Raw genomic sequence first — 11,232 nt, forward strand, 5'->3', positions numbered from 1 at the left:
AACCATTCTATTATTCTATGATTTTTTTAGTACCGGCAGTATTTAGTAGTGGAAAAAAAATCCCCATGAAATTACAGAAATCAATACCAAATAATTATTTATGGGCTTCTTTGTAAATAGGATCAAGGCAGAAAGGGTACATAAGTTTCCTTTTGTTTCCATTCCTTACTAGACTGTTCCAAGCATTCTCAGTCACTGTTCGTATGAGATTTTAAACTCCCCCACACCAGATTTTAAGAGGCAAATACCCTCAAACACTTTTCCAGAAGGAAACAGAAAACGCATTCAGAAAAAAAGTTCTCTTTACTCATTGTCTGATCCCTCCTGCCTTGTATGGGAAACTAGAGACCATAGGAGTGCCATTTGATAAGGTGGAAGAAGACAATATAACAGCACACCATCATTGCAAATAGTATCCACTTGCCCTTTTCTATTCCCTCCATCTCCTGTTTCTATTAGAAAACCGAACCATTAAGTGGGGAAAAAAGGTGCCTATTAGACCAGGAAGCTGGACAGACTCAGAAAGTCAGAGCAGAACCGCACAGCAAAAGTGATGAAGTTAGGTGGCTAACAGCTAAATCACTATCCCAATTAAGGAACGCAAGTAAGTGTTCAAGACAATTTCATACTTGCTTGCTTTCTTAGTTTTTGATTTTGCAGTTCTTCCTCTCTTCGATTTTTGCTTTCCCACAGACTCTATGGATTTGGTATCCTCTTCCTCTTTAGCTGGAAGCTCCTGTGTTAAGGCAACAAAAAGATTACTCATGCACAAGTTCTTACACTTCTACAGAATACAGATTAATGTTTCTTTCATGAAGTCATGCCAAAGTTATTTCCAAGGGCATTACAGTTTCTGTCCTCAAAACCAAACCTTCCATCTCAAATTATTGTACCGTCCTAAAAATTCAAATTCTGAAATTGACAGAAAAAACACCAAGGAAGTTTAAAGAAAGCCCCTGTGCCTTTTGTTAAAGGCAAAGCAATACTTATTAATTTGTGACTTGTACAGATTAAAACTTGATTTTTGTAGCCAGTTTTCATGAAAGGGGAAAACAAAAAAAATTAGCTGATTCATTTAAAGCTCTCTTTAGACATACTTTCAAGGAAAAAGGCAAGGCATTGCGAAGTATAGTTTGGAAAAGTGATACAGAGAGAAAAAGAAGTCAAGAACACAAGACAACTACAGTTTTTACTTACTGGTTCTTTCACAGTTCGGGAAATACTAGATACATTTTTTCTCCTTGACCTCAAAAGAGGGGGTGAAAAGACAAATTGAGAAGACAAATCCGGGTCTAAATCCTTAAGCTGCACAGGATCATCTGCTTTTCCATCTAAAATGACAACGTACTGTTAGCATGCAAGTACATTATACATAAAGGACAGCGACATTAAATTACAGCTGAAAATCAGGAACACAGATTCCTGAAATAAAAGGTCCAGTCAGGTTTATGAAAACTCAGTGTGGAGGTACTTTTCCCCTAGTAACTGCCTCTTGGGATCCATTCATTAACAGCAAAGAGTGAAACAAACAAACAAAAAGGGCAAGGTAGTGACTTTACCCGCACTTACGTAATCAAAGATATTAGGTTCGAGAGGCATCAACAGTCCTTACACATCTCCTTTTTTTTTACCACGTACTCTAATAAAAAAAGTCCTGTGCGCATTAACTTCACTGACAAAGCATATGCCCATGAAGAACAATCATGTAATTCAACAGCTGCACAGTTTGTTGCAGGATGCAGCTCCTTTTTCATTAAAATCCAAATGGAATTTGGAAGCATGTCTCCCTTTATTTCTCCACTGGGGGAAAAGGATGGCATATTAACAGATCATTTCTAGGAGTTTAAAAACTGGAGGGCAAGTTCATGAAAAAATTCAGCTTAAATTTCATTTCCCTCTACTCAGAGCAGCCTCCTCAACTGTTTCCACAACAACCAGCTAGCAGCCATGTAGAGTTCAGAAAAAAGATCAATTGCCTTATTCCACATTCTTTACTTAACGCCATCTTCCTCGTACTCCATATTCCGTGGTTTACAACATAAAGATCCACCCTGCTTTGTGTATAAACACATCACACCTACCTTTGAACTTCTCTGTCAGCTTTGTGAGAGGAGGAGAGAAAAGGAAGGACTCATTTCCCTCAACAGGCAGTTTCTGCCGCACAGCAGTTTTGCGGGAACTCGTTCTTGTAACGCGATCTGTTGAAGTTCTTGGTGTTTCATCACGTCCTAACGGGGTTGCGTCTTTGGGCAGCAGAGGAGCGCCCTCGGGTCCTGGGGGGAAGGCCTCCTCCCCTGCGCTCTCCTCCAATACTGATCGTTTCTTTCTTCCTCGACGCCCTGTCCTTACTACAGTCCTGGGTGGGGTTGGCACCTCATTTGGTGTTTGCTCATGAGCACCTGTTTTATCTGGTTTAGCATGTGAAACTCTTGTTATTCTTCTCCTGGGAGTATCAAGGATTTCAATTTTCCCACCTGAATTCATGTCTTCCTGAGTCGAGAGAGATTCTGTGTCTGCCAAATAATTCTGTGTCCCCTTCCTAGCACTTCTTCTAGGAGTGACAGGAAGTTTAAATTCTGTTTGAGGAAGCAATGATTTAGACAGATCAAGGTCAGAATTTTCAGAAACGTCTGATGAACCCCTCTTTCTTCTGCCCCTTTTAGCTGGCGCAGGTGAAAGGAGTTGGTCACTGGGCTGCGCCCCTCGATCCCCGACACGATTTTCGGTCGGTTGTAAATTAATGCTTGTCAATTTTCTGGCACTTCTGCTGGGACTGACTGCCGTTTTCATCTTAGGATCAGTGTCAGTCTGGCCAGTTTCTTGTTCTCCTGTTGAACTTTTTCTTCCTCTAGTCCTTTTGGAAGTAGCAGAAGCAATAATGCTATCTGCAGCAAGAGACGTGTCGTCACTAACCCCTGCCAGAGGCTCAGATGCAGCTTCCTTTGCTCCCCTTAATCTTCTTCTCGGAGTAACTGCTACAGACTGAGTGCTGATGGATAGCGTTTGTCCATCAGAATGGCTGCTTGCTACTATTTCCGCACTAGCCGCTTTAAGCTTCCCACCTCTCCTAGGAGTGACAGGCAGCACAGGCATTTGCTCATCTGGAACACTTTCTTCTGCCTCAGACGCTTCTCTCGTTCGCCTGGTACTTCTCCTAGGAGACAGTCCAGACAAAAGTGGTTTGTCTGCCCTCAGCAGTTGCTGACGGCCTGCTGATGGAGTAAGCCGTCTCCCCAGCTGTCCCCTTCTGCGTGTTCTGGGAGTGAGGACATGCTCTGCATGATGTTGGCTGGCTTCGTCTTCCACTCCTTCTGGCACAGGTAAGAGAGCTTTTGCCTTCCGGAATCTAGTAACCTTTTTCCCTATGGTTTCATGAATAGATTGTTCTACAACTTCCGCTGTAAATTCTTTACTTCTCGTGTCCTTGATTACATCCAGTAAGTTCTCAGCAATAGCTACCTTAATGGGTTCAGGCACATACGGGAGCGACTCTGCAGTATTTTGAGATTCCTGATCGCTCGTTACAGTGGACACAGAGTTTGTGACATGTTCTTGGTTTTCAGTATTCCCTAAATTCTGCACAGGCTTTTCCCCTGTCATGCCAGCCGCTTTAGAAGCATCTACTGATGTAGCGTCTCCCATCTCTGCCTCACCTTCTTCTCCTTCCCAGACTAAAGAAAAATTACTCTGAGATATAAAAAACTCTCCCTCTCCCTCAGATGCATCACATTCGCCGTCTTTATGATCTGGCAAATCCCATGCCAACTGTTGATCTGCAGGATCATCGCCATATTGAAAATTGCCTGACGGAGCTAGTTCACTGTACAGTGATGTTTCTGGTGCTTCTTCCGGGGCTGGTGCCTTAACCGCATTATCTTCAATAACCTGAAGTTTAAAAACATCTGTTAGTGCATTATTAATTACCAAACAGACCAACTTCAAACTGAGGACAGTGAAATGCTGCTTTTCCTTTCAGATCCCCCCGAGTGTGAAGTTAGAAACATGCAATGTACTTTCCACTGCAGAGAAACGTTTCTGCCTCTAAGGGAGAGAGAACAGAGTATGGGGCGGATCCAACTACGCGCTCCGTTTCCGACGGTTCTGTTCGTGAACAACCATTTGCCACCAGCCATCACCCAAGCGACTGCTATTACAAGACGAGCCATCTGCGCAACTGGCGGTAACCATCACACCGCAGCACTTTCGGCACTAACTGCAAGTCCACACAGAGTGACTGACTCTGCATCTCACAGAGTGACTTGCTGTTATGTCCCCAAAGGTTCAAGTCTGTGTCGTGACGGTTGCGACCGCAGCACTTGGTAAAACTGGCCAGGTATCGCATCCCATAACCCAACGCTGCCCTGGAAGGAATCCCTTGGCTCGCATGAGACAACACACATATTCTCGATATCTCCACCTCATAGAATCACAGAGTGGTTTGGGTTGGAAGGGACCTTAAAGACCTTCTAGTTCCAACCCCCCTGCCAAGGGCAGGGACACCTTCCACTAGACCAGGTTGCTCAAAGCCTCATCCAGCCTGGCCTTGAACACTTCCAGGGATGGGGCATCCACAGCTTCCCTGGGCAACCTGTGCCAGTGCCTCACCACCCTCTCTGCGAAGAACTTCTTCCTGATACCTAATCTAAACCTCCCCATTTTCAATTTGTACCCGTTACCCCTTGTCCTGTCACTACAGGCCCTTGTAAAAAGTCCCCCCCAGCTTCCTTGTAGCCCCTTCAGGTACTGGTCGAACCTGATCCTCGCCGACCTCCATTCTCCCAATCCCTGCCCTTGTGTTCTGTGACTTTGGGGGTACGGCTCGTGCCCTTGCCAGTGAAGACAGAGGCAAAAAAAGCATTGAGTACCTTGGCCTTCTCCATGTCCTGGAAAGCCAGCTCTCCCGTTTCCTTCCGCAGAGGGCCCACATTCTCCCTGACTTTCTTCTTATCCCCTATGTACCTCCTGTTTTGTAGCTGCCTGTACTGAGCAATTCAGCTTTCCTTCTAGATCCACAGGAGCTACTCAAGCTTTTCTGTTGAGAATTGGCACATTTCACATCCCTCAGCCAGAGCCAGTTACAACGGACGCAGAAAAGCCCTCCCTGTGCTGCTGCGTGAACGACCGCACAAGCTTTGTGACCATCTCACATGCCTGCCTCCTTCTTCCCACTGCAAATTTTCCATTTAGTCCTGTGATTTATGTATTCCCAAGCCTATCCGCTCTTATGTAGCGAGGTTTCCACTTGTGTTTACCAGCTAAAGAAAGCAGGAGGTCTTTGCGTGCCTTCTAACTGTCAGCAAGACAGGGCTGTCCTCCATTTGCCAAGTGTTCTCTGTCTTCTATAAAACGGAAAGGTAGTTTACTTACATCAACAACCTCAGCTTCAGGACGATTGCCAGAAAGCATTAGTTCTTCCTGCGGAAAAGGAAGATTTTCTTCAACTTCAGCTGCTCCTTGGGAAGCAGCTTCTTTGGGAAAATCCACACACTCCCCCTCCTCAAGGCCATTTTCTGAATGAGCACTGGCCACATCCTCGCTGTCAAGGACACTTGTCACAACTGGAAGAGATTTCCAGAATTTTTACTTAACTGCTACATAAACGACACCGGTGTAAGCAACAGGGACTAACAGAGGGAGCAGAAGCCAACTCAGTGCTCCATCCTGCCACATATATTGGGCTTTCTCCAAAAATTAGAAGCCACAAGTATCTATCCAGTAAAGGAGGCAGCCCCACAGTTAACAAAAAAAACCCCACAAAATAACAGCAGCAGCAGAACAAGAAGAAACTCAAGCAACAGATCCCACGGCACACAAATCAGCAGTGATGTACAACACTAAAATAAACACGCATTTCTCCTCCTAATCTTTTAAATTCTACCAGTTTTCTCATTATCTTTATCAAGAACAAGAACATTCACTGTGCATTTTCCACACAGACTTCCCTTGCGGAGCGCATTCTCTCTGCAGCTTAGTGACAGTTAGCCGTAACATGCTGTTACTACTTCTGCCTGAGACACCTGTAGCAGTATGGCAAACCACACATTTTACCTCCGGAGTTCAGCTAACTCACATCACATCTCCAACATACTGTACGTACACTCTCTGCCTGCCTCCAGGGATTCAGAAAGCTGTGGATCCACTGCAACTGATACGGCTTGTTCTTCTGAGGAAGAGGACATTTTAGACTCCTGGTGGTTTGCTTCACTTCATGAACAGAAGGAGAAATTCATTATAAAGCTGTACAGATTACTTTCTCACCCTACAACCCTCAAGTTTCAAAACAGAAAAGAAACTTACTCTTCACTTGCAGTGCCAGAAGTAGCAGCATCAGCAGCTTTAAACAGCAATCTTCCATCCTCAGGAAGGGGAAGACAGTCAGCATTTGGTTCTTCCACAAATCCTACAAAAGCAGACAGGCGGATGACTTCCCTGTTGCACTTCACATCCTTTCTTTCAAAATGCTCCTATGACTTTAAAGGCAGCCTTTCTGCATTTCACCTAGGAGAGTGATCTGACAAAATAAGGCTGCCCAGACTTCAAGTGCACAGATGGTCTGAATTCTTCTTTCCAGGAAAACAGAAGCCTGATGCGTAATTTCCGGCAAGAAAACACAATGACCATTGATATTCTCCTTACAAACTAAACTCGATACGTGACTGACCTACCACATAAAAACTCCGGAAAACATTGCTCCGTCTTAAAACTGGGCGGCAAGTTTTCTTCTTTCTCTTGGACATTTATCTCATTCCAGCAATGCCTCTTTGCCTTCTCAACTCCCTTACCCCTCTTCTACAAGAGTGCGTCTAAGGTCTTTCCTCGTTCCCTTCTCTAGTGATTGGCTGGTGGTGTGGAAACCCAACTGCTAATCTGGTTTCCTATCCACAGGTTCAATTTTAGAAACATCCTCCTTTACTTCGTTTCTACTGTCTGCTTCCTTCAGCCCTAGCAACCTTTGCAGCCACTGTGCAGGGCTGGTATAATTTTGCTAGCTCAGGCCAAACAAGATCTCTACTGACTGCCCTCTAATAGTTCCAGAGTACTGGAATTTTACAGAACTGTTTGTACCCTGGCCCAGCAATGACAGTTTATTTATAAAGTTATTCTTTAATGATTAGTACCTTACAAGTATTTTTAATGAAAAGCACTTTTGATTTCTTGTCCAAATAAAAGACAGGTAAAATAGGACTGGCAAATGTTTTGACCTATCTTAGTAGAAACACTGCATCCTGAAGAACCCCTTTTACCACTGTACACGGAGTCTGTATCTGGGCTCTCCTGTTATTTAAAAAGAGCTGAGGAACTTGAAGAGCAACACTCAGTCTCCAGAATCATCTCAGACTTAGGACTGAATCAGGCTGCACAGGATGCACGGATAGGGGAGTATACACTCACTGCTAGGAACTGTTTTGAGACCTCAGACACAGAACTCTGATGCTTGCATCCATGGCCTGGAGAGCTGGAAGAGCTGGACTGAGCTGTGTTTCTCAAATACTGACAGCAGCTGCGTGTGCACATCTTCTCCCTGTCCCTGCACTACATTTGTTCCCAGCTCATCACTGCTCACCAGCTAGTGAGCTACATCTCTTCCAACCTGCCAGCACACCTGCTCCTATGAACACATCCTCAGCAACTGGATTAGCTTCCATCAGCCGGCTTGAGCTCAATTACGAAAGACCAACTGAAACAGGTTTGGAAAAGGCTGCATAAGGCTGTAATGAGAAGCAGATACACAGGTAGACACACTTCTAGGAGACTACTTAACTGAGCACTAATAAGGTGGTTATAGGAAAAAAAAAAAAGGAAAAAAACACCCAATCTCTCTAGTCAAAGCACACCATACACTACACTTGCTGTAAAAAAACGTAAAGCCTACAGAAATACCCTAAAACATAACCAGAAAACTAAGTTTTCAACTCGTATCCCTCTCAAAACTCCCAAAAATCACTGCTGCCTCTTGGCTGCAGTTATACATAAGCAATGCCAGCCAAAAGCAATATACCTCCATAATTCCCAGGATACCCAAAAAAGGACTCCAAACAGTGAGAATTTTAAAAGCCTGGCATAAGCAAGTGCTTAGGACACTTGTGAATGTGCCTCGTTAACTGCTGCACTCATCAGTAACGTAACCTTTCGAAGATATTTGAAAAATTCAGAAATTTAGGTTATCACAGGATGAAACACACCAGCTACTTTGCTTGGTTCTGATGAATCTGGTTGTTCCATCTGGAAAGGTTTATCTTCAAGCATTTCACTGTAATCTTCTTTCTTCTCCGAGTCTTGAAAACTGGCAGTTTCTTCAGGGGAAGAAGTAGCTGGCTTAGCGGCTATAAAGATGACATCATCTTCAAAATCGCCCGGTGATTTTGCGTCATGATACTCCAGAGTAGTTTGGTCTGACCTGGCAGAGGAGTTACTCTTTTCTTTGCTGACATCCATTTCCTCCCAACCATCTCCAGGTATGCTTTCTGAAGGCTCTTCCGTTTCAGCACACTCATCCTCCGGACTGCTCAGAGCAAAGAGAGTTGGTTTATCCCTGCTTTCAGACCAAGCATCCTCCACCACTCCATGGTAATGCTCAGATGAAGCTCCAGACAGTGTTTTATCTTCTTCTGTTACCTTTTAAAAAAAAAAAAAATTATCAGCAACATGCATGTGCTTCTTGTCAAAGCAAAGCAAAAGTAAGAAAAACACACCCCAGTATGTCTAAGTTTTACAAACTTACACCCTAAGCAAGGCGCTACAAAATTAAATTCTCATTTGAGCACGACCTTGCTTTTAAAGCGGAGTGTAAAGCTGAGTCACACTTTTGACCCTGAGTTTCCATAACCTCGGAGAATGAAGATGATGGGGATCTGGTAAGTGCTTGCTTACACTGTCACCCCAAAGCTGCTCACTGGGTTCACTGACGTGTTTGCAAGCAGAGGGAGTTTTGCACACTGCAAGTCATAACTCAAGATTTCTCTGCTTTTATGCTTGCCTTTTCAACTTGTATGCACTGCTAAAATATTTCAGTATCCACTGTGCCTGTAGCATGAAACAAATTCATCTGCCCACACTGCATTATTTGTGAGAACTTTGCACAGAAGAGAGCCTCTTCTTACAACTGAGTAGCTGCTGACAACAGGCAATAAAAGGTAGAATACAGCAGGATTATGACAATGTTAGTACGTGCACAGAAAGCTCATACACGTAGATACTAGCACACGTCCCTGTTCTGCTTCTGATTGCCACACGTTACTTCAACAACTGCAGCGTGAGCTGAATCAGGGAATCCAACTGATGGACCAAAAGGAGGAGCAGAAAGAGACAACTGTCACATGGACCAGCTGCATCTGACAGCTGGACAAATGCTGTCCCTGGTGCAAGGCAAGAAACAAACCCAAGAACTTCAGGGCTACAGAACAGGAAACAGTACTTCTCTCTATCTGCAGTCTATTTTTACCTTAATTTCAGTAAATCCAGCCTTGAGAAAAGAGACTGAAGGTAACTGCAGCTCGTGACTCTTAGTGTTTTCAAAGATGTTTCATCTACAAAGCTTGAAAAACCCAAACAACTGGCTCAATCAATATTCCTTACCTTCCTGCCCCAGCACCCACTGAAAAGGTATGGCGGGAAGCTGAACTGGCGAATTGGAACAATCACAGCTCCACACAACACGAGTAAAAACACAGCAAATTCCCTGGCTTTTACTATGAATATGTTCCCGCAGGCATGTGAAGTTACAGAAGGTCTAACGTAACCTGTTTTGACCAAATTCAAGTCTGCTGTTCCAATTTGCAATTCCAGTTCTCAGTACAAGGAGTTTTGGCAAACTTCAAACCCATCTAAATCAAACCACCGTCTGTAAAGCCTCTAACTGTAAAAATCTCTAACTACAGGCCAGCTCACCCCAACAGTCCATTGTGTATTCAAGTTCTCCTCCCTGAAAGATATCCTAGGTTCCTTTGCTCGTAGAGGAGGAGTCACTGATCGACCTGGAGATGCAGAGGGAGTTGCTAGGGGTGTGGTGCGACGGCTGGATCTGAGAATCGACTGAGGAGTGAAACCAGGAAAACCAGGAGCAGATGTGGCCAAAACTTTAGCTCTCTGTGAAAAGAAATGAAAACATTTCATTTAAAACCAGTGCAATCTTCAAAACTTCACTTATCAGAAGTATCTGTTTAAATTATAAACTGAGTTTGTACCAGCTTTTTGGTGTATTTCTTCTTAATGCCAACATAAAATGTAATTTTTCAAATTAATTTCATGAAGAAACAAGGATATACAATACAAACCTTCACCACCAGAGGAGTCTCTAGTAAATTCAGTGCTGCTGCTCCTGGAGAGTCCTTGTGTGAGGTGGAACCAGGAGCATTTGATCTCAGAGGGCTGGATGCCATGAATGAGGTAGAAGCTCTGCATGGTGACTGCCAGCCACCAGCCTGCGATGCAGAATGTGAAGGAACAGGATGAACCACCAACCCCAGTGACCTGTGAAGGGGCACAGTTTAAGGCATGAAAACAAGTTATTCCGTGAAAAAATCCTGCTGCATTCAGGAAACTTGAGATGATGCAGAACAAAAGCATTCAGGGGATGAGAAATACGGGGGAACCCTCCCTGTGTGGGTGATGTATCAGGCCCGTGAACAAGTCACAGCTTTTCCTTGATTTGGAATTATTCCTTTACATTTCAGACTTCCTGTCCTACAACATTGCCCCAGAGGCAGGAGGCATCCAATTTTAAGTGACTTAATTTTCCTGTCAGAAGAAAATCCATCTACATTTCGATGCTGGGACCACTTGGAATTCTCCACTTAGCTGTGACCCCAAGTTGACTATTTCTTTTACAGCTATAAGACTAAATGCAAACAGAACACCTTGAAAACACAGAAATGGTAGACACACACACACACAGAGGTACAGATAAGAGAAGCAAGACCTTTTTGAAATATTCATTCTGTAGATCTACCGTACCTGGAACGTTTTTGTGACAATTTTGTGACCGGTGTCCCAACAAACGCATTGCGCAACTCTGCTTCAGGGAGAGGATGTGTTGTGGCTGACGGTGCTGCAGCTCTAGGGCTGAAATTAAAAGGAAAATGTAACTGATCTTCATTCCCCTCACATCCAAACATATGGGAATTCAAGTTTATTTGCCCCCCCCCCCCACCAGACAACTACTGGCCTCTTTGCCGCTCTGTAGAATTCTGCCTATTTTTCAGTAAAAAGGCAGAAACGGGGCAGGAAGTGGTA

At 44.0% G+C, this 11,232-nt stretch overlaps 1 protein-coding gene across 1 annotated transcript; it reads right to left on the bottom strand.

Annotated features, from left to right (window-relative positions):
* Positions 1-629: 629 nt before the first annotated feature.
* On the bottom strand, positions 630-11,061 carry LOC104505486 (protein ELYS-like; the record flags this gene model as incomplete). Its single annotated transcript, XM_010152536.1, has 10 exons — positions 630-736; positions 1,198-1,331; positions 2,082-3,885; positions 5,368-5,558; positions 6,098-6,204; positions 6,298-6,400; positions 8,184-8,616; positions 9,889-10,086; positions 10,275-10,470; positions 10,954-11,061. Coding segments are annotated over 10 exons (3,381 nt in total), but the record flags the coding sequence as incomplete, so codon positions are not given.
* Between the last annotated feature and the right edge of the window lie 171 nt (positions 11,062-11,232).

Source organism: Eurypyga helias, unplaced genomic scaffold (assembly GCF_000690775.1).
Source record: "Eurypyga helias isolate BGI_N326 unplaced genomic scaffold, ASM69077v1 scaffold45635, whole genome shotgun sequence".
In the NCBI taxonomy this organism is placed as follows: Eukaryota; Metazoa; Chordata; class Aves; order Eurypygiformes; family Eurypygidae; genus Eurypyga; species Eurypyga helias.